Source organism: Capra hircus, chromosome 1 (assembly GCF_001704415.2).
Source record: "Capra hircus breed San Clemente chromosome 1, ASM170441v1, whole genome shotgun sequence".
NCBI lineage: Eukaryota > Metazoa > Chordata > Mammalia > Artiodactyla > Bovidae > Capra > Capra hircus.
The window spans coordinates 126511707-126536379 of record NC_030808.1 but is presented as its reverse complement, the minus strand read 5'-3'; the positions used below and the strand labels follow the sequence as shown (position 1 = coordinate 126536379).

General features: G+C 39.4%; 1 protein-coding gene and 2 pseudogenes across 6 annotated transcripts in view; 2 read left to right on the top strand and 1 right to left on the bottom strand.

Moving 5' to 3' along the window:
• TFDP2 (transcription factor Dp-2) overlaps window positions 1-24673 on the bottom strand; it is a 209764-nt gene that overhangs the window by 16948 nt on the left and 168143 nt on the right. For 5 of the 6 annotated variants that reach the window (XM_018049648.1, XM_018049635.1, XM_018049665.1 and 2 more), the window contains 3 exons: window positions 14384-14546; window positions 4773-4919; window positions 1603-1671 (listed from right to left, as the gene is read on the bottom strand). In XM_018049648.1, the coding sequence (XP_017905137.1) occupies window positions 1603-1671; window positions 4773-4919; window positions 14384-14546 (379 nt within the window). The remainder of the gene's footprint in view (window positions 1-1602; window positions 1672-4772; window positions 4920-14383; window positions 14547-24673) is intronic. The other variant, XM_018049643.1, reaches the window with a different exon arrangement.
• Window positions 11662-12576, top strand: LOC102179602 (annotated as a pseudogene).
• On the top strand, window positions 22117-22600 carry LOC106502408 (annotated as a pseudogene).

Here is a 24673-nt window from a genome sequence, read left to right as displayed (position 1 = left end):
GCTGACGGGGGTGGGGGCGAGGGTCTCTCAGGAAGCAGAGCGGTCCAGGAATAAACTGTCAGCTTTCAAGTTTCTTGTTTTTTAAAGCTACAGAGTGTTCTCTTCATACAAAACCTACTTTGGAAATCCAGCATGAAAAATACGAGACCGGCCGGCTCTGAAGGGAGCTCCTCAGGGAGGTCCCACAAGGGTCAGTATGGGACACAGACAAAGAAGAGCAAGAAAGTGTGAGGTGCCTGATGAGGACGGGGCGTCATCCCAGGGCCTGTGTTGGGGGCTCTGCTCCACCTGCAGCTGCTCTCATCCCTACCAGCCTCCTCCCACCCCGCCCTTCTAGACCACACACAGCTAACAGTCTGTTCCTGCCTCTCTGATGTGTATTCAAATATGAAAAAACGAACAAAAAATAAGGATCAAGAAAGGAAAAACAAAAATCTGGAATATGTGGGAATACTTAACCTATTCTGTCCATGAGACAAAGTGAGTATTTTAAGGGGGGGGGGGCGGAAACAAAAAAATTGTTACAATTATTTGGTAACTTATTGCTCCCTTTATTTCTGAAAAGTGGACTATATCAGAGATGAAATAGGACCTATGGTTGCTCAAATCAAAATGGGTTTTATGATTGGCTGAAAACTTTTCATATAAAGACATTTTGCTGATTAAAAACAAAAGTACAAAGACTTGTTGGCTCATTTTAAAAAGTTTTTCTGATCGGTTTGAAAATGTCTTGCTGTACTGCTCAAAGTAAATTTCTCCACCAACTGAAATGACCAAAAGTAGGTTAAAAAAAGCCCATCTACTCTGTGATTTTACCTCACATGATTTTCGACAGAGCCTCTATTTTTTAAATTACCCAAATTCAAGACAATTATTTTAAAAAGAATAAATACAGGAATCAACATTACACTGTAAAGTTTAATTTTCCTAAATGGAAATGCATTTTAAGTTTTGGTATTGCCACAAAGCTGAATATGTCATGACGTCATCCACAGATAATAAGTATTAACATTACAGGTGTATCCGATTATTTTACTAGAGTGGGTAGTCATTCCCTTCTCCAGGGGATCTTCCCAATTCAGGGTCTCCTGCCTTGCAGGTACATTCTTTACCAGGAAAGCCCGTTTTTACTCAAAACACCTAAAATTTAATTAGCCTTCTCCTTCATATTCCAAATAAGGGCTAAAATAATTTCTGCTCAGAGCAGGAATAAAAGTCAAAAATAAACTGTTGAGTAATATGTTCCACATATTAGAGCTGCCATGAGGCCCCAGATGATGGGAGATGGGACCATCTTCTAAATTAACTTTTTATTTTATATTGAAGTACAACTGAATAATGTTGTGATAGTTTCAGGTGGACAGAAGAGTGACTCAGCCATACATACACATGTATCCATTCTCCCCCAAACTCCCCTGAGACAGACCCTCTTACAGGCAGATTGTGTGGAGAGTCATGAGCTCAGGCCTTGGGGACGATTCACTAGTGCAGCCCCATGAGGTATTTGAAGGCACCCAAAGCAGAAAACAAGGGCTCAGAGCAAGTCAGGGGAGAAGCAGAACACAGGCAGAGAAGGCAATAAACACATCCCGGCTTCTTTACCTGCAGGAGAAGTTCTTGAAGCTGGGCCCGCTTCTGCTTTATCCGTTCTATCCGCCTCTGCTTCTCTATCTTTAAAACACAGGTTACAAAATAGCATGAGCATGTAGAGTAGAAAATGCTGCTCACTTTTCAGGTCCCAGTTCTGAGACATCAAGAATTTTCCTTAAAGACAAGCAACCTGTTTAACTATTGAGACCAATAAAGGTAGATTCCACCTTCCGGAGTCAGGTAAGCAAGGAGGCAAGACAGCAGAATTGTAGCAATCGCCATCAAACGACATCCATCCCCCTAATGAACACTTGATCTGTGGGACTGGCTCTATTTATTTCACAAGCGCTAGAGTCACAGCTAACACTTGAAAAAGTGCAAGTGAAAGTGAAGTCGCTCACTGGTGTCCGCTCTTTGCGACCCCATGGACTGTAGTCTACCAGGCTCCTCCGTCCATATTTCCAATCAGAGTCACAGGTAACACTTGGTGAATACCTATTCTACGTGTGAGTGCTGGACACACAGTCTCCTAATTCGTCTTCACGAAACCCTAGACCTAAGTACGGCTGTTATCCTCTTTGCAGTAAGGAAATAGAGTCACTGAGGGTGAAGAATCTGTCCAAGGTCACACCGCTGGTGGATGGCAAGAGCCAGGATTTGAATCAAAGCCACCTGGTTTCAGAGATCCCATTATTAACTGCTTTGCTCAATTAACCTCCCAGAATGAAATAAGATCTCATTTAAGATCTCCGTTTACCTGCTTTTTTTTCAGTGTGACTTGTGGGATTTTAATTCCCTAACCGGGAATCAAACTCACGCTCTCCACACTGAAAGCACGGAGTCCTAACCACTGGTCCACCAGGGAAGACAGTCCCTAGAGCAGTTTCTAAATCTCCTCTCTTTTAAACAGGCACAGCTGCTAATACAGGGCTCCTACATATTCACTGTGCAGTTCCTACCTGCAGTAAGAGACATGGTAATGGGACAAATTTCCTGCCTTCAACCAACTACTGTTTTCCTCAACCTCACAGCTACCTAGAAAACACAGATTAAGGTCTGGAATATCCCTGTAGATGAGTTCCTCACTGCGTCTTGGGGCAAAAGCCAATGACATCTAGTATCATCTTTCTTGTCTACTCCAACGGCATCTTTCTTACTTGCTCCCCATCTAGTCCCCACCGGGAGTTTCTCTCATGGTTCCTCTAATCACAACCACTTGAACCCCGAAACACTTAAGATCCACTGTGTGCTCGTTCACATGTGAAAAGATGCTACTGGGGTTTTCCCCGGCATCTGACACTGCTGACAGAGCAGCTCCCACCTGCCCCTCAGGCCTTGCATCCAGCCAGGCCAAGTGGTATTGATTCCGCCTCTAAAACACTTCTCCAGCCTCACTGGCATGGCCAGAACTCAGCCCCTCTCCGACCCACCCCCTCACTTTCCCTCCGCGTCTTCCTGTCAGTCCGGCTTCCAATCCACTGGCAGACTGGCCCTTTGGATTACACTCCCTCAGCCCTCTTCTTTGTAATTCTCCAGTAGTTCCTACTGCCCGGAGGATCAGGTCCCAACTACCTAACGCCCAGGAACCTGCCCTCTCCTCTCTGACCCGTGCTCTGGCCACAACCAGCTGCAGGCACGCCTTCTCCCACCTGCCTCATTCCGGGCAGTGTCTCTGCCTCCCTGCCCTAAACCACTTGGCAAACTCCTCCTTCACGACAGCACAGGGAATTTTTTTTCTCACCCACCCCCACTACCTCCCTTATACCCCTTTTCCAGAGAATCTGTACATACTTCTTTCACAGGAGTCATCACACTTTTGGTAAGTCCTTTTACATTTCTGCTCTTCTCAATTAGAAGGAAAGCTGCCTGGGATCGGAATCTCATATAATCTTTCATTTAGGCACACGGGAGATGTTAAGAGATTTTTGCCTATCCTGGATAAATACTTTGGTATTACGTAGGAACTTGGATGATCCTTTCAGTTTTATTCAGTGCTGTTATTTTTTAGAGATCATGTACATTTCAGATCTTCAGCAGTAATGTAGCAGATGGGTGAATTTCTGTTTTAGAGAGGATTGCCAGGTATTATACTCTCGCAGGTTCTTAGGAAATTTTGTGGAATGTTTAAGAGCTATTGAAATTCATTTATGGAATATTTTCATGGAGAAGGAAATGGCAACCCACTCCAGTGTTCTTGCCTGGAGAATCCCAGGGACGGGGGAGCCTGGTGGGCTGCCGTCTATGGGGTCGCACAGAGTTGGACACGACTGAAGTGACTTAGCTTAGCTTAGCTTAGGCTTTGATACCGGCTTAATATTACTGGCAATTAAAATAACCCTCAAATTTTACTCTCTCGGAAGGAGAAAAAAGGATATTTCAACTGCAGCATGTGAATGACATTATTCTATAACTTCTGATGACTGCCAGGATTTCTCCCTCCATCCACAAGTATATTAATACCAAAATTTTTTGATTTGCTAGGGGAAAAAAGGGACTAAGAAAAACATGAAATCAACCACAGTCAAGTCTAAAGCTGTATTTAGCCTTTTGGATACAACAGTAAAATTATGTCAAATCAATTTACAAATAATATGTCAGGGCACATGCTCATTTAGGAAAGATTTTGTATAACGATTGAAGTTCAAAGAATAAAACAGGCTTTTGCACACATCACCCCAAATTCTTGTAAGCTGAACATTCTACCCATTCTGATAGAGATTTAAAGGAAATCCCATACCATTCTCCTGCCACTAATTCTAGAGTTGAAGGTAAAAGTTCAAATACAAGAAATAAACAGCCAACTTGAATCCATTCTTTCAGATCTATACAACAAGTATTCCAATAAATAAGATCATTTCCAGTACACGAGTCAATGAAAATTTATTAGTAGAATGCTTGGAATTTAGAATAAAACAAAGATGTTCTCCAAAAAAAAGAGAGGAAAAAAAAAATCAAGTCATTTCATTTCACGTTTCATCAGGACATCTGTCAGACTATACTTCTCAAAATCTCCTTCCAGTTCTGAAATTCTACCTAGGAGAGACTTTAAAGAAAAAAGACGTACTATGCATGAATAAATAGCTATGAATATTTTAATACTATGTGACTATATTTCCAAATTAAAACGTCTCTGATGTAAAATAAAGCAAAGTACTACCTGTAAACAGATTTTCTTCACTTACCTCCAGGTTTTGACATTCCTGAGCAGAATTGGTAGGCAGGCCAATCCATTTGATTTCTTTTTTTTCCTTTGAAATTATGTTCATTGCCATCAGCACATTTAAAGCATCATAAACTCTTCGCCTAATGTTCTTCTGATCATAAGCCTGCTAAAAGAAATATGTTTATTGAGTGATAAACGTTAAAGGTCATGATATTGTCACAAGGTATTAAAATATTTAATAATAATTTCATAAATATCTTCAAAGTTCTGAAAGAATTCTTCACCCAGTGAAAGTATCCTTCAAAAGTCAAGAGTAAAAAAAAAGTAAAGATGAAATAAAGATACTTTCAAGCAATCTAAAACATAAAACAATCTTAAAAACAAGGATTATGTTCCTAATAGATCTAAATTAAATGATGCAAAAGGGCCTCTTCTAAGTAAAAGGAAAAGAATCTAAGATAGGAACTTGGAGATGATGTAGGATGACATGAAGACCAACTCAAAAGGTAAATCTCAATTGATACTCACTGTATAAAGTACACTGTCTTGGGGAGTCTAGAATATAAAACGAACTAATATACAGGACAGTAAATACCAGACCACCTGATCCGCCTCTTGAGAAACCTGTATGCAGGTCAGGAAGCAATAGTTCGAACTGGACATGGAACAACAGACTGGTTCCAAATAGGAAAAGGAGTACATCAAGGCTGTATATTATCATCCTGCTTATTTAACTTATATGCAGAGTACATCATGAGAAATGCTGGGCTGGAAGAAGCACAAGCTGGAATTGAGATTGCCAGGAGAAATATCAATAACCTCAGGTATGCAGATGATACCACCCTTATGGCAGAAAGTGAAGAGGAACAAAAAAGCTGAAAGTGAAAGAGGAGAGTGAAAAAGTTGGCTTAAAACTCAACATTCAGAAAACTAAGATCATGGCATCTGGTCCCATCACATCATGGGAAATAGATGGGGAAACAGTGGAAGCAGTGGCTGACTTTATTTTTTGGGCTCCAAAATCACTGCAGATGTTGATTGCAGCCATGAAATTAAAAGACGCTTACTCCTTGGAAGGAAAGTTATGACCAACCTAGACAGCATATTAAAAAGCAGAGATATTACTTTGTCAACAAAGGTCTGTCTAGTCAAGGCTATGGTTTTTCCAATAGTCATGTATGGATGTGAGAGTTGGACTGTGAAGACAGCTGAACGCCGAAGAATTGATGCTTTTGAACTATGGCATTGGAGAAGACTCTTGAAGAGTCCCTTGGACTGCAAGGAGATCCAACCAGTCCATCCTAAAGGAAATTAGTCCTGAGTATTCATTAGAAGGACCGAAGCTGAAGCTGAAACTCCAATACTTTGTCCACCTGATGCAAAGAGCTGACTCATTGGAAAAGATCCTGATGCTGGGAAAGACTGAAGGCAGGAGGGGAAGGGGATGACAGAGGATGAGTTGGTTAGATGGTATCACCAACTCAATGGACATGGGTTTGGGTGGACTCCGGGAGTTGGTGCTGGACAGGGAGGCCTGGCGTGCTGCGGTTCATGGGGTCGCAAAGAGTCGAACACAACTGAGCGACTGAACTGAATAGTATATACAGGAGAAAGGGGTAATGGAGTTAAAGTGGCTAAGATCTTGTAGTGTCTTTGAGGATGTCAGACTTTGAAAAGTCAAGGATGTATCCTCTAAGCTCTAGTTAGCAGTGCTTCTCAAAATGTGGTCCACGCACTAGTGCTGATCTGCAAACTGTTGTACACAATGAAAATGGTGAACCAGCACCAAAATGTAATCACATAGATCACTAGGCACACTGTGTAGTTCAGGGGATTTTTTTTGGTTGCAAGACTAGAATATACAATGGAGAAAAGACAATCTCTTTAACAAGTGGTGCTGGGAAAACTGGTCAACCACTTGTAAAAGAATGAAACTAGATCACTTTATAACACTGCACACAAAAATAAACTCAAAATGGATTAAAGATCTAAATGTAAGACCAGAAACTATAAAACTCCTAGAGGAGAACATAGGCAAAACACTCTCAGACATAAATCACAGCAGGATCCTCTATGATCCACCTCCCAGAATTCTGGAAATAAAAGCAAAAATAAACAAATGGGATCTAATTAAAATTAAAAGCTTCTGCGCAACAAAAGAAAATATAAGCAAGGTGAAAAGACAGCCTTCTGAATGGGAGAAACTAATAGCAAATGAAGCAACTGACAAACAACTAATCTCAAAAATATATAAGCAACTTATGCAGCTCAATTCCAGAGAAATAAACGACCCAATCAAAAAATGGGCCAAAGAACTAAATAGACATTTCTCCAAAGAAGACATATGGATGGCTAACAAACACATGAAAAGATGCTCAACATCACTCATTATCAGAGAAATGCAAATCAAAACCACAATGAGGTACCACTTCACACCAGTCAGAATGGCTGCAATCCAAAAATCTGCAAGCAATAAATGCTGGAGAGGGTGTGGAGAAAAGGGAACCCTCCTACACTGTTGGTGGGAATGCAAACTAGTACAGCCACTATGGAGAACAGTGTGGAGATTCCTTAAAAAATTGCAAATAGAACTACCTTATGACCCAGCAATCCCACTGCTGGGCATACACACCGAGGAAACCAGAATTGAAAGAGACACATGTACCCCAATGTTCATCGCAGCACTGTTTATAATAGCCAGGACATGGAAACAACCTAGATGTCCATCAGCAGATGAATGGATAAGAAAGCTGTGGTACATATACACAATGGAGTATTACTCAGCAGTTAAAAAGAATTCATTTGAATCAGTTCTGATGAGATGGGTGAAACTGGAGCCGATTATACAGAGTGAAGTAAGCCAGAAAGAAAAACACCAATACAGTATACTAACACATATATATGGAATTTAGAAAGATGGCAATGACGACCCTGTATGCAAGACAGGAAAAAGGACACAGCTGTGTATAACGGACTTTTGGACTCAGAGGGAGAGGGAGAGGGTGGGATGATTTGGGAGAATGGCATTCTATCATGTATACTATCATGTAAGAATTGAATCGCCAGTCTATGTCTGACGCGGGATACAGCATGCTTGGGGCTGATGCATGGGGATGACCCAGAGAGATGTTATGGGGAGGGAGGGGGGAGAGGGGTTCATGTTTGGAAAAACATGTAAGAATTAAAGATTTGAAAATTAAAAAAAATAAAAAATAAAAAATAAAACTTATGAAACAAACAACAAAAAAAGACTTTATAGTAACAGAAACTATGTTAACTTACACTGTGGGAAAGCCCCTTTATCTTTTGGTGGACAGGCAGTTCGTAAGAACTGAATTCAACCAATCAAATGCCAAGATAATAAAAGATGGTGGACAACACTGAATCCACTTAAATATAGAAGTTAACTTAAATAAAAGGGAGGTTTTAAGTTATAGAACTGAATGTAAATATTAGAAATCCCAATACTGTAGACAATGACAAAATAACAACAGATGTTAGGAGGCAACAGCAAGTCTGCTGATTTCCTCTTCTTTTTTTAGAAATAGTTTGTGCTTTTGTTTTTTGAAAGTATTTTTTGGCTGCACTGGGTCTTGGTTGCAAAACAAGGGATCCATTAATTGCGACTTGTGGGATCTTTAGTCACAGCGTGTGAACTCTTAGTTGGAGCATGCGAGATCTAATTCCCTGACCAAAGATTGAACCAGGGGCCTCTGCATTGGAAGCGAGGAGTCTTAGCCACTGGACCACCAGGGAAGTACCTGATTTCCTCTTCTTTGATACTGGAAGGAATTATGAATTCAAAGCAGATGAACTATTCAAAGCAGATGAACTAGGCAATAATTTTGGCACAATATATTCAAATCATAAAAACAACTATAATATTCTTTTAACTGCCACTAATATATTCAACTGAATCCTGTGGTAGAGGGGTAAGTTGGGAGATGGGGATACAACAGGCATATGGATTTATTTTTTTCTCCATAATCAATCATAGTCCACAAGTGATAACTCAAGAAATGAAATACTGAAATTACTGAAATTTTAAAATACTGAAGTTATAATAAAAATAACTTTAAAGAACTACAGACTACAGAGCCTCCAAATTATGAGAAAAACAAAGTAGTGAATCAACGGAAAAAAAAATTCCTTGCTTATATTCAGGAGTGGGGATGGGGGCGTGGTTATTAAAAATGTGTGTTAGATATTGAAAAGTGCTAAGAAATGCTTCACTTTAGTGACATCTGAGTGAAAATTAGATGGAGAAGAGAAACTATATGGAAATCCTCAGCAAAGAACACGTGTGGCTGCGTGTAGTAACTGAGAGGGTGCATGGTAGGAGGTGAGAGGCAGTAGAGGGCCAGGTCACACAGGGTCTGCTAGAGCATTCAGAGAACTCTGACTCTCACTCAAATTCAGAAAGCCATATACTTTCAAGTGCCCAGGGAAATTAAACAGAAATTACCATATAACGGCTCACAAGAAAAATCTCAAAGCAATCCCCTCCTTAAGTAAACAGTTTGACTCAAAATTTCTGATCACAGGTAATAAGTCAAAATTCATGACAATAGGCAAAAATTCCTATCACCTGGAACTATAAGAAACTTTTCAATGCAATTCTTAAGCCAGTTACAGAATAAAGAGTAACATACCAGAATCAATGGGGATATGGGTAGTGCACAAGAGGAAAATAACAGCCATAAAGACTAAACAAATACTAAACAAAGAAATTAAAAGTAAATAAAGCATATATCACAGTCTTCAGGGTAGAGAAATAATAAAAGTAACTTCATGAAAGAGAACAGAATATTAAATACAGATAAAAACAGAAATTAACTTTAGAACCAGAGGTCCATACAAACAAACCAAGAGATGTTTTTTGGGGGAAATATAATTGCAAATAATTTGGAAAACATGGATGAAATGGAGACTGTTCTAAGAAAACAAAAACACACCAAACTGACTCAAAAGGAGAAAGCAATTTTAAACAGATGGATTACCAAATAAGAAGTGGAGAAAGCTATCTAAACCCCCCCACCGAATCACTACAGAGTATCTCAGGTGATTTCCATCAGATTGCAGGGAACAAAACTAGACATCCCATGCCATTAAATCTGATGGAGTAAAGCAAAAGAGAAAGTGAAGACCTCTAAACTCAGTTTATAAAGCCAGCATGACACTACTTATCAAAACTGCAAAGATGGTACTGATTGCAAACAGGTACCATGGAGGCTGGGAAGCAGGTCAAAAGTGGGCTCTTGAATCTAAAAAGCATCGCAGAGCTCGGCGTGACCAAGCAGAAGAAGGAATAGGACAAAGACAAGGCAAACTTGAGGAAGCGATGGGAATTAGCATAAACAACAAGGAGGAGGGACCTCCCTGGTGGTCCAGTGATTAAGACTCCGAACGTCTAATGCAAAAGGTGCAGGTTCAAACCCTTGTCAGGACGGTAAGCTCCCACATGCCACAGGGTGTGGCCAAAAAATACAAAGAACAAGAAGCAGTGTGGCCTGGGACAAGGGTACTTCTGCCTAGTTGGCCTTCGAGGAGATGCAGAAATGGCAAATGGACAGGATCCTGAAGAAAGCATCCCAAACTCACAAGCCGAAAGCAGAGGGCTCAAGAGGCACCTGGACACACTCACTAGCACCAACATGCCCTGAGTCCCCTGGGGGAAGCAGTGCCCCTGCCTGGGGCATGGAGAGGTGTGGAAGGTAACTGGGGTCATGTTTGGTGCCCTTTGTATTTTCTAGAAACATTCTTTTACACACACCCTGTATTTTCTCTTGAGGCAGTGCTTTCCAAAGCAGTGTGCCTTCATTGTGGAATTTGATTAAAGTCAGTTCAGTTCAGTTCAGTCCAGTTGCTCAGTCGTGTTCGACTCTTTGCAACCCCATGAACCGTAGCACATCAGGCCTCCCTGTCCATCACCACTCCCGGAGTCCACCCAAACCCATGTCCATTGAGTCGGTGATGCCATCCAACCATCTCATCCTCTGTCGTCCCCTTCTTTTCCTGCCCCCAATCTTTCCCAGCTTCAGGGTCTTTTCCAATGAGTCAGCTCTTCGCGTCAGGTGGCCAAAGTATTGGAGTTTCAGCTTCAACATCAGTCCTTCCAGAGAACACCCAGGACTGATCTCCTTTAGGATGTGCTTGGATCTCCTTGCAGCCCAACAGACTCTCAAGAGTCTTCTAAACACCACAGTTCAAAAGCATCAATTCTTCGGTGCTCAGCTTTCTTCACAGTCCAACTCTCACATCCATACATGACCACTGGAAAAACCACAGCCTTGACTAGACAGACCTTTGTTGGCAAAGTAATGTCGCTGATTGAAGTCAAACTAATACTCTATTTTGATTTCTCAGTAGCACACAGGGAATAAACCATTTTAGTCTGGACTGGGAATTTTTGAGAGTTTATCCAGAGATTAAGGTTATTTCTGTGTATAATGCCATGGAAATGTATTTTCACCTCCGAGTTGCACCTAACTCTTTGAAGCTGACCAGCTGGCTCTGCCTGGATGAACCTGACTCCAGAGGATAAGGAACCAGTGCCAGGACGGCCTGCAGCAGGTAGACCCCTGGAGGGCCCTGGATGGGCTCCCCTGCCTGGTTCCTGCTAGCTTGGGGCTTATGCTCTTCCCTCCAGGCCCTGGGGAAGCCATTTGAAGCTTCATGGCCTTCAGCCTGCCTCCCCAGCCACCTGGCCAGAGACAATGCAGCCTGGTAAACAGCACAACCACCTAAGGCAAGGACGGAACATACAGCTTGTCCCTTTCTGAACCAGGTCAGCTTGTAGCCTCTTCTCCCACTATCTTCATTCCAGACATGTGTCTAGTGGGTGTACCCATGGCATGTGTCTAGTGGGTGTTCCCATGGCAGACATCACTAATCAAGCACACTACTCTTTGTAATAAAACCCAGGCATGGGGAGGGGTAACAAGATGGCGACTGAGACGGTGGAGCTTCATAAGCTGAAGGTTCATTCTGTAAATTAAGGAATGGCTTATTCTTTTTTCTCAGCTTGCTGAACTAAAGCAGGAGTGTCTTGCTCGTGGTTTGGAGACCAAGGGAATAAAACAAGATCTCATCAACAGGCTCCAGGCATATCTTGAAGAGCATGCTGAAGAGGAGGCAAATGAAGATGTACTGGGAGATGAAGCCCTTAGAACTGCCTGTCAAAGAGGAAGAACCTCCTGAAAAAACTGTTGATGTCAGAGAAAAAAGTAGTAAAAATTACATCTGAAATACCACAGACTGAGAGGATGCAGAAGAAAGCTGAACGATTCAATGTACCTGTGAGTTTGGAGAGTAAGAAAGCTGCGCGGGCAGCTAGATTTGGGATTTCTCCAGTTCCATCAAAAGGCCTGTCGTCTGACACCAAGCCTATGGTTAACCTGGATAAGCTAAAAGAAAGAGCTCAAAGGTTTGGTTTGAATGTCTCTTCAATCTCCAGAAAGTCGGAGGATGACGAAAAGCTGAAAAAGAGGAAGGAGCGATTTGGGATTGTCACAAGTTCAGCTGGAACAGGAACCACAGAGATACAGAGGCAAAGAGGAGGAAAAGAGCAGAGCGCTCTGGAACTGCCTGATGAAAAACTTCTGATGCTTTCTGTTCTCCAGTGGTTTCCACCTCTTTGACTCTTCCTGGTCACATATATACCTAAATGCACAGTTACGTGCCTAGGTCCTGCCTTGCAATGAGGGAACATGTACCCTGGGTACATCTGTGAACTCCAGCAGCAGTTTGACTTATTGCAGTTCCAACTTTAAGGGTTTTGTTGTTGTGTTGTTGTTTTTTAATTATTATTTTGCTTGTTAATATATTAAAAAAAAAAAAGCCAGGCACAGTCTGCCTCCTTATCCTCGACCCTAGGGTCCAAGTAGCTCATGTATTTACTCAGGGTTGACACATAACATGTCTGACATTCCTGGCCTAAGGATACCTCAAGGGCAACAGGATCAAGGAGGCAGAGTCCCAGCACAGAAAGACAAGGGTGCGGTCAGAAGGGAGCACCAAGGTCCCAGTGCTGGAGAGCCAGGGTCTATGAGGGTCTATGTGTACCCACTGGATAAGGGTCAAACTGTGCTATTGGGAGAAATATCTATGTGACATAGACACTGAAAGAATAAGAGAGTCAGAAGCAAAAACCAAGTGGTGTGTTTGGGAATCTCATATGTGAATGTGAAAGCATCAGTTGCTCAGTTATGTCCAATTCTTTGTGACCCCATGGACTGTAGCCCACTAGGCTCCTCTGTTTATGTAATTCTCCAGGCAAGAATGCTGGAGTGGGTTGCCAGTCCCTTCTCCAGGGATCAAATCTGCGTCTCCTGCACTGCAGGCAGATTCTTTACCATCTGAGCTACTCAACTGCAGAATAAAGGAAAAAATGTTATTTAAAAAAATTGCAAAGATTATAAAAACAAAAGCAAATAACCCCACCAGTTTCATTCATGAATACCACTGTAAAAATCCTAAAATGTCAGGAAGCTATCTTCCTGACAGAATTGATTAAATTCAACTTCATTTCTGACTTTTTTTAAATTAAGAAAAAAGAAATGTTCATTAAGAAAAAAATCAAGTTAAACCTTTATCACAATTAAGGCTGCAAAACTATAAATATTTCCACTAACGTTAAGAAGTGAAGATTCAATACGACTAGAGTTACTACTATTATTTAATATTGTTCTGGAATATGTAAAGTATGACTACATTTAAATTAAATGCAAACTGATTTATAAAAAGCATATCAGCAGCTGACTGGGGCTAGAGGGCGAGGGAGGGATGGATTACAAAAGGCAGAGGCTTTGGGAATGATGGAAACATTTTGTGTCCTGATCATGGTGGTGGCTTCATGGGTGCATACAAATGTCAAAACTCACTGAATTTTACACTTGAATACATCTTATTGTATGTAAACTAGCCACAATAAATAAAAAAATAATTTAACAGTTTAATTGTACACTTAAGACATGTACATTTCCCTCCCTGCATGTAAATTTATCTTCATTTAAAAAAAAATGAGAATGATTTTTATGTGCTAAAAATGAGGCTCTAGATATATTACTAAGAAAATAAAATTAAGAATGAAGCATGCAAAGCACAACCATATTTATGTTTAAAATAACAAATTTTATTATATAGGTGCATAAAGAATTTCTGGAATGATACTCAAGAATCTGGTAATAGTGAACAGTGCCTTGCAGAGTCAGATTAGAGTCTATGGTAGAAGAGAAAAATTTTTTATTATACAGTCTTTCGTACAAATGAATTTCTATAAACATGTTCATGTAGTATTTTTTCAATTATAAATAAAATTTTCTTACTGACTTAAAACACTGAAAGCTTCAGATGTATCTAAAGTCATCCAAAAATAAAAAGTACACTTTTTAAAAAGTATGTTCCTTCAATAACCCCCAAAGATATTTTAAAAATACTTGTACACCTTTATGTTTAAATAAGTAACAATCCTTTTCAAAACAAGACAACAAAAAAATCAAAACAACAGAATCTCCCAATAGATAACATGAAACCCTCGCTTGTCTGGGTCCTCAATTTGACACAGACAATCCAGAGAGGCACACCGCTGCACCACTTTCACAGTCAACATCAAGGGCATGATCTACCTACCGAATCAGCTGCCAAATGGTTATTTGAATTGGTGAACTCGGACACCAGCTCATCAGCTACTTCATTATATGACGTTGTACCTTTCCGCTGAACTTTCTCACACACCTTCATTGAAAAATGTCTCAAGCCTTTTCCATTTTTATCTCCTTTTTTGCTTCGTTTGCTAAAAGAGAAAATAAAATTATACTCCATTATACTTACTAAAGACTTCCTTTATAAAACTATAAACTAATGTGAGAAGACAGGAATTTGATTTTTTGTTCCCAGTGCTCAATTTTACACTGAATTAGAGATAAGGAAATGTTTTAAAATGCTTTACCTTAAAAGCCTAATAAAGTGTGCAGCAAGAGTGCCTTTTTATGCTCACTCATTTTTGCCTAAATATATACTGACCAGTTACTTACTATTAAGTATCAGATGCTGTTCTACACATTAGAAGACTTGTGAAAACAGTGGACAAAAACTCTGCCCATGCAGTTTATATTCCTAATACTTATCTTTTTGCATTCTATGTATGCTATAGATTTTTTTCCCCCACCTAAAATTAAAAGTACCACTATTCTAGAGTTCTGTTATCTACTCAATTTTAAATCAGAAGTCATTGGTATTGGGTGGGGAGGGAGATGGGAAGGGGGTTCAAGATGGGGAACACATGTACACCCATGGCTGATTCATGTCAATGTATGGCAAAACCCACTACAATACTGTAAAGTAATTAGCCTCCAATTAAAATAAATAAATTAATTTTAAAAAGAGAAGTTATTGGTGTTAGTAATGGACCTACATCTTCAGTTATCCTAAGTTAGGTTAATGCCTAGACCTAACCTTTGATAATGTAATCATTAAAATTTCAGGGGTAGTTTAGTTCTACTAATATCTGAGTACCAATTATATGCTAGAAACTGTATGTATTAGGGGCTGGAAGAACAAAAACAGTAACTGATACAAAATCCTTTCCCTTAGTGAATCCTAAGGCTGAAAGAGAGGCAAAACTAATATATAATGACAGGTAATTCCACTATAATAAGGTAAGTGCCAGGTCAGAGTTATTCACAATGTTTTATGGGAATTGGTAAGAGAGGTATCTAGTCTAACCTAAAGGAGGAAGATTCCTGCAGTAAGAATCAATGAAAACAACCCACAGAAAGAAAAGGCAATCTGTGGAAAGGGAGAAAATATTTGCCAACCCTTTATGTGATACGTGGTTAATATCTGGAATATCTAAGAAACTCCTACAACTCAATAGTAAAACATGTAACACAAAAAACAGGCAAAGGACATGGATAGACATTTCTTCAATGAAAACATACAAATGACCAGTTATAACCAGCAGTTATATGAAATGGTGTTCAACATCACTACTCATAAGAGAAATACTAATCAAAGCCACAATGACACTATCCCCACACCTGTTAGGATGACTATTTACTTTTTAAAAAGGATTACAAGTGTTGGTGAGGGTATAGAAATTAGAACCCTTGTATACTGTTGGTGGGAACGTAACATGGTATAACTGCTATGGAAAAAAATATGGAGGATCCTCAAAAAATTAAAAATGGAACTACGATAGAATTCAGTAATCTCATTTCTGGGCATATCCAAAAGAAATGAAGTCAGGGTATCAAAGCGGTGTCTGTCACGTTCACTGCAGCTTTATTCATCCAGCCAGTCCATCTCAAAGGAGACCAGTCCTGGGTGTTCACTGGAAGGACTGACGTTGAAGCTGAAACTCCAATACTTGGGCCACCTGATGCGAAGAGCTGACTCATTGGAAAAGACCCTGATGTTGGGAAAGAGTGAAGGCAGGAGAAGAAGGGGACGACAGAGGATGAGATGGTTGGATGGCATCACCGACTCAATGAACATGAGTTTGGGTGGACTCCAGGAGTTGGTGATGGACAGGGAGCCCTGGCGTGCTGCGGTTCATGGGGTTGCAAAGAGTCGAACACGACTGGGCGACTGAACTGAACTGAACTGAACCAAGACAAGGAAAACTCAAATATCCATAGATGGATAAATGGATAAAGAAAATGTATGTGTATACATATATATTCACATAGACATACAGACATATTTATATATATACAACAAAATATTATTCAACCTTGAAAAAAAAATTCTGCCGTATGTGACAACGTGGATGAACCTGGAGGACATCATGCTAAGTGAAATAAACCAGCCACTGAAGGACCAGTGCTGCATGATTTCACTTGTATGAAATATCTGAAATAGTCAAGCTTCCAAAAGCAGAGGCTGGAGGGAAATGGGGAGTCTGCTGTGCAGAGGAACCTAGACTTCATCATATTCCATCAGTAGAATTACATTCATTTGTAAGTTATTTACCTGTTCTAAAGCATTATGTCCACTAAGAAATAGATGCTAAATGTTCTTTTCAAAAGAGTAAGGGAAGATATCTACTTTCTTTCCCTGCATTCCCCAAAGAATCCTCTCTGTGTATTCAGTGTGGATCACAGACTACTACTGAAATACTGTTATAGCACTCAGTGGTATTGAGGGGTGGAGTGGCATGGTAAAATTTTCAGTGAGGCAGAGATTCTGGCTGCCAAGTAATTTATGGAGGGCAGAAGCAGAAACAGGAAGACTCATTGGACAGGTTACTGTAATGGTCCAAGCAAGCAATGCTGAGTCCTGGAATTCGAGCAACTGGTAGGACTAGATAAGGAGAGATGGATTTGCAAAAATGTTAAAGATAAAAATCAGCAGAACTAAGTGACTGACTGCTGTGGATGGTAAGGAAGAGGGAAACAGGGCAATAATCCTTAAAAGGAGGGGTCATTACTGAGATCGAGGAATTTGGAACGAACTCATGAATTTCACGTTAAACCTTTTCACTTGCATTGTCTAATACTCTGGGCATATTCTACTTGCGGCTATCAAACACCTGAAATGGGACAAGTCTCAATCAAGTATGCTGTTAATTTCAAAGACCTACATGAGAGATGAAGGTATAATTTTTATATTAATTACCCTTTAGATATACTAGATTAAATAAAAGATGTAACATCAGTCTCACATATTCCAGTTTACTTTTTAAACTGAATGCTGGAAAATTAAAACTCACATGTGGCTTGTATTACATTCTATTGGGCAGTGATGAGGTTGAGTTTGACATGCCTATAGAATATCCAAATGGGTATATTCAGTAGACAGTAGAATAATACCTAAGTCTACAGCCAGTGGGAGAGGCCACGTATAAACCTATCAGCACCTGCATCCAGTTCTTATCAGTCCCAGCGATTAGGCAGTACTCTCTTCCTTTTCAAATCTAACTTTCTTTTTCAAGGTAAGGGCTTTATTGAAATACAATTCACTCACCATAAACTTCATCTTTTCAAGTATAAAATTCAGTGGTTTTGTTCAAGAGTTACACAACCATCACCACAACCTAATTTCTCCACCTTAAAAAGAAATTCTGTCCCCATAAGCAGTCACTCCCCACCCGCCTGTGCTCAAGCCCTTGGCAACCACTGTTTTACTTTCTGTTTCTATGATTTGCCTGTTTTGCAATGTCAGCTTTGCAACTGGAGTTTCTCACTTCAGTGCTTCTGATCCTGTATTACTTGCTTTCCTTGACCTGGCCCATTCACGTGTTTGTTTTTCAAGTGTACGGCCTATCATGGAACCTGAATATGGTCAGGACACAAGACCCACCTTCCAGTTTAAAGGAGACACTGAAGACAGACGAACATGTTAGCCTGTACTAAAGAGATGCTGCGGGACTCCCCTGGAGGCCCAGGGGTTGAGAGTCTGCCTGCCAATGCAGGGGCCATGGGCTCTATCTCTGGTAAGGGGCGATCCCATATGCCTCAGAGTGGCTGGCCCCGTGTGCCTGCTGCAACTACTGAAGCCCAGCAGCAGCCAGAAATCAATCAATCAATTAATTTAAAAAAAGAGATGCAATACACAAAATCTTTAGAATTTTTATTCAGGACATATAATGTGGTTTCTTCAACTAATAATTTGGAAGGGAAAAAGTGAGAAAAATACAGATGGAAAATCTACAGATTATAAATGACTTAACAATTTATTTAAATTCTGTGTCATATAGACTGTAAACACACACACACATACACATCTCCAGTTTTAAGAGAGTGTGGAAAGACAGCAACAGCAGCATAGTTCTCAAACTCTTCAAATCCCCATAAAAAACAGAGCAAGTAAACAGCAAAGCCTGAGCCCCTTGACGTTTACAACAAAACTAACTGACAAGGTATCTTCAACCCACCCCAGATTACAAACTGGGGCCAAAGGCTTATACAGTAGTGTCTGTGTTGGTAGAAAACTAATACTCAATCGAGCGGCATTTAATGGAACTAACAAGAATTTGCTAGAAAGAACAGGCCAATTTGAGAGCAACAGTTGAAATGAGAAGTTTTGCCCTCTTCAATACCAGCTGAGTGTAGGAGGCTGAAATAAAGACTGAGGAGGTTGCAACAGTCTAGCCCATGTGACTCCCACAATTGATATTCAAGAGCAAATGAAAAACACTGAAGGTAGGCAAAGAATATAGGGACAATAAGAGTTTCTGAAGAAGAAAATCAAGGCAAGGGAAGAGAATAAATACTAAGTGCTGTTAAGTCAAGAAAATGTTTATGAAATAAAAGAAGAAAAGAGACTATATCAACCCAGAATGACAAAGACCAAAAGATTCCAGTAAAATTGCTGGATTTCAAAGAAAAAAATTATTTAGACATTTAGAAAAAAAAAAAAAAAGAGTATCAGATTTTCCAAGAGCAAGCTGTTACACTAGAAGAAAATTAAGGCATTTAAGAAACTCCAACAAAGTATGAGCCAAGAATTTTTATATTCAGCAAAACTGACTGAGACAGTCAAAATGATTAGAGAAACACTGACATAAAGGTCTTGTGAGAAATTTATGTACAGTTAACTGTAGACGTTAAGATTAAGTGAGAGCTAAGAGGCATATAGTATAGTGTATAAATAGGTGTATGCTTCAACACTATAGGACTATTACCTATGATTATTAGAAAAATGAGAAAAGAATGGAGAGAACATATACAGAAAAATTTTTAATGTTTTCAGTGCTTCACAGGTGGTGCTGGTAAAGAACCTGTCTGCCAATGCAGGAAACTTAAGAAATGAGGGTTCGAACCCTGGTCAGGAAGATACCCTGAGAATCAGGAATATACCTTGGAGGAGGGCATGGCAACCGACTCCAGTATTCTTGCCTGGAGAAATCCACGGACAGAGAAGCCTGGCAGGCTACTGTCCATATCATTGCAAAGAGCTGGACATGACTGAAGCAACTTAGTATGCACAATCACATTAGGTTACATTATTATTATTATTTGGGACTATTAAGCATGTAATATGGGATAAAGTCAATGAGTAATTACCATATACACCAATTCTATCGTCCTTTTCATCCTCAATGTCCTTAAAAATCAGGATTCTTGATATGGAAAAAAGAAGATTGAGATATAATAGAGGAGAAGTTTAAAATTTTCTAGGTAGGGGTCTTTATACATCACAATAACATATCAAAAATGGAACCCAACATGCCAATACGTAACTTCTGATCCTACTGCAGTTCTCATCTAGATGAGTGATAGCATTCACCCAACTGCCTGAAACAGAAACAACAGATTCATCCTAATCCTTTCTATCTAATCAAATTCTATCAAATGTAATGTAAGTCTTATCTTAGAGAGCTCTTGAATTCTTCTCTCTCTTCCCATGACCCTAGTTCAGGCTCTCATAATCTCTCACAGAATATAACCAGGCATAAAAAATAATGAAAAGATGACATCTGCAGCAACGCGGATAGACCTACAGATTGACACACTAAATGAAGTTTCATAAGCAATACCACCGAAGGATACAACTCAACAGTGGCTGAATCAAGAAATGAAGCCGCACCATTGGAAGGCTGGTGGATCGTCATGCCAAACCAATCAACATTTACATCAAATTCAACCGAATTTAGGACAGCTGATACCGCCAGTACAGACAGGGGACTTGGTCCCACAACCAAGCCTGTAAACCACTTTTTTCAAAGTTAAGTGTACAATGCCTCCAGTAAAAGAATTTTACAAGTTAAGGGCTAGATGAAGAACTTAACAACAACAACAACAAAAAACAACTCAAAATGGACAAAAGACTTGAGCAGACATTTCTTCCAAGAAGATATACAAATGGCCAATAAGTACATGAAAAGATGTTCAATATCACTAATCATTAGGGAAACGCAGAACAAAACCACAATGAGATATCATTCACACACATTAGGATGACTTTAATTAAACAAAACAAACAAAGAAAACCCCAGCCAATAAGCATTGGGAGGACATGGAAAAATTGGACCCTTCATGCACCCACCACTGGTGGGAATGTAAAGTGGGCAGTCTCTACAGAAAATACTACGGTGCTTCCACAAAAACGAAGCCTATAATTACCATATGATCCAGCAATTCCCCTTCAGGGTGTATACGCAAAGAAATTTCAAGTAGGGGACTCAAACAGATGTTTGTACACCCACACTCATACCAGCAACATTCATAATAGTCAAATGGTGAAAACCTAAATGTCCATCAACAGATGAATATCATATGATTTCTTTTATACGAGCTACCTAGAATTGTCAAATTTATGGAGACAGAAAGTATAACTATGGTTCCCAGAGACTGCAAGAGGAGAGAGTGAAGAGATGTTCCTTAATTGGTATGGGTTTCTAGTAGGGGATGGTGGAAAAGTTCTGGAGATGGATAGTGGTGATAGACGCACAATAATGTATTTTCTCAGTGTTTGTTCATATGTTTTGAATTTATTAATCTATTTTCTCAGTGGTTTTTTGTTGTTTTGGTTTTGAATTTATGTTTCGTTGTCTTTTATGTTTAAGGGTTGATGGCTTTTATGCATCTATAAAATAATATGCTGAGGTTTCCAGCATTTTGTAATTAATTATTTCCAAAAAACCAACTCAGTATACAAGGGATTATGCTTCTGAGCAAAACAAACTTTCTTGTTCTTCATTCTTTAAATTACTTTCATTGTCACATTTGGCTTACTATTACTGCTACCACATTCAGAGAAGACGTGCCTTTTCTTGACAAAAATAGTTCAGGAATGCTTGACTCCCCATCACAAAATGAGGGTTAAGAACAAAATAATACAGAGTGTACTTTTTAAATTTAGCTAATAATTTGAAATAATAAACTTAAAACCAGGCTTATTTTAGAAATTTAAATGGTTGAAAAAATGTTATTAAAATGTCTACATTTTCACAGATCTTCTATATGCTTTTGAGTTATATTAAACAAATAAACTTTAAAATGTCACAGGCTACAAAAATTAACTCAAAATAGGTCAAAGATCTAAATGTAAGCACAAAACCCATAAACCTGTTAAAAATATTGGTGTTAAGTCTTTGTGATCTTGGGACTTGGCAATTCTTAAAATAAGATATGATACCAAAAACGTAAGTACCACAAGAAAATATAAACAAGATAAACAGTCAAATTTTGAAAGTTCTGTGCTTCCTGTAGGTGAAAAATCAATCCAGAGATCAGAACTTTTTTGCAAACCATATATCCGACAACGGTCTTGTATCTATAACCCATAAAGAATTCTTATGACTCAATAACAAAACCAGCACCACCAACAACAAACCAAAAGATCTCAATAGAGTTCTTCAAAGAAGATATTTAGCCTTCCTTTAAGCTGGAATGCCATCTTGCTAGCAATCTGCCGAAATGACCAACATAAAAGGAAAGACGAGAGACACCTGCTCTATGCTCTCTAGGTTTTTCAGAAAACACGGAGTTGTTCCTTTGGCCACAAACTTGAGGCTCTACGAGAAACATGACCTTGTAGACATCAAAGGAATGGGCACTGTTCACAAAGCAATTCCCCACAAACGCCACCACAGCGACACTGGAAGAGGCTGCCATGCCATCCAGCACGCTGTTGCCATTGCTGTAAACAAACCAGCAAGTTAAGGGCAAGACGCCTGCCCAAAGAATGACTGAGCACATGGAGCAAATTAAGCACTCTAAAGGCCGAGAGAGCTTCCAGAAACATGTGAAGGAAAGTGATGAGAAAAAGAAAAAAGTCAAAAAAGGTACCTGGGATCAACTGATGCACCAGCCTGCTCCACCCAGAAAGGCACACTTTCTGAGAACTAATGGGAGAGAGCCGGAGCTGCCAGAACCCACTCCCTATGAATTCATAGCATGATTTTAAAAAACAAAAACCCACAAAAGATCTCCAGACTCTAAAAATATTTCTCTTAACTGAGTGAAAGTGTGATGTCCCTTCCCACAAAGAAATATTTGAAGCAAATTTTAACTGTCCTAATTCAGTAGGTGATGTCATTACTATTCATATTTAGTGTTTTTTTTTTCTTCCTGGAAAATGTGATGTGGTTTATTGTGCAATATACTCCAGTGGTTAGAAACTGCCAGAAATTACTCATAAAATATTTGTACTAGGAAAATAAAAAGATATACAAACAGCCAATAAACACTTGAAAAAATGCTTAACATCATCAACCACTATGAACTGCAAATTAAAACCAAAATGAGATACACTTCACATTCACAAGGATGGCTAAAATAAAAAGAGATGGATAGGAAATGTTGGTAAGGAGCTGGAGACATAACCTTTGTTGGTGGGAATATAACTGACAGTTACTCAAAAAGCTAAAGAAAGAATTGCCATAGGTAATTTTATTCCTAGGTATATATTCAAGAGAAATGAGAACTGATTTGTTCACAAGTGTTTACAGCAGCATTTATAACAGCCAAAATAGAAAGTGAAAGTGAAGTCATTCAGTTGTGTCCAACTCTTAGCAACCCCATGGACTGTAGCCTACCAGGCTCCTCCATCTATGGGATTTTCCAGCCGAGAGTACTGGGGTGGGTTACCATTTCCTTCTCCAGGGGCTCTTCCTGACCCAGGGATTGAACCTGGGTCTCCTGCATTACAGGCAGATGCTTTTACCGTCTGAGCCATAAGGGAACTCAAAATGGAGAATCAACTCAGATGTCCATCATTAATGAACAAATACAGGAAAAATGCGATATATCCATACAATGTTATATTGTACATAAAAAGGCAGGCAGGCAATGAAAAGGAAGGAAGGATAATTTATGCCACAACATGTAATTTTTATGTGTGGAGACGGGGCACAGGCCATCTGGCCATCTGGAGGGTTGAGCAGGTTCCACTGGCCCAGGTGCTCCTTGGATAGGTGTCATTTCATCGTCCTCAGTCCTTCCCCCACCAATTCATTCTCACTTTTTATGCCTCTCAACTCTGGGCCTGGGACCTCACCAAGTCAGTGCAAGTGAAAATAGCTTCCGTCTCCCAATCTGACTTCTCCCATGGGTATTTTGGGACATGGGTTTGTCCACTTTCACTTGTCATCTTTATAATCACACCAGCCTTCATCTCCTAATCCTGGAGAACCCTACACCTCTATCATATTTTATGGCAATTTATGAGATTTCCTTTTTTTTTTTAACACACAAAATATTTCAACAGAATCTTACGAGTTGGAGATTTAAAATGGCTACTCAATCCATCATCTCAAACTAGAAGCTCCCTATCTAAATTTTTCTTTTTAAGTGGGCCAGTTTTATTTATTTATTTTTGGCTGTGCTGTACAGCTTTTGAGATTTTAGTTTCCCAACCAAAGATCACCCCCAGGCCCTTGACAGTAAGAGTACATAGCCCTAACTGCTGGGCCACCAGGGAATTGCCTCGAAATCTTAAAAGTAGAGTTTACACATTTTCTCAAACCTGAGCTCTCTGAACCACTCAAACCCTCTTTCTGAATAACATGAAAATTTGGTCACAGGCTGTAAACACTATCATTTCTATTAGTCTCTTAAAAAAAAAATCAGTAGGAAGCATTCCTTGCCAAATAAAATCAAATTACCAAATTAAACATGTTTTTAATATTTAAGAAAATAGAACTACCAATCTAGCACAGTTTGAAAAGCAAGTTTTATTTTATTTGAGGTCTTCATAATTTCATATTCACATTCCATCTGAAGTATTTAAAAGAACTGTTTCCAAGAGTATTTATCTTTCCAGGCACTAAACTAGAATCACCAATCACTGTCTTTTTATATTTTGCCACAATAATTTATATTTATTTACAAAAGTAATATGAAACTAAAATCTGCAGTATAACAGTATTTTCCAGATGTAAACTAATAAATGTATCCCATTTAAACAAGAAATTATATACAATATATAATAAAAACTTCCTTTCTCATTAAATTAAGTTAACCAGAATATTTA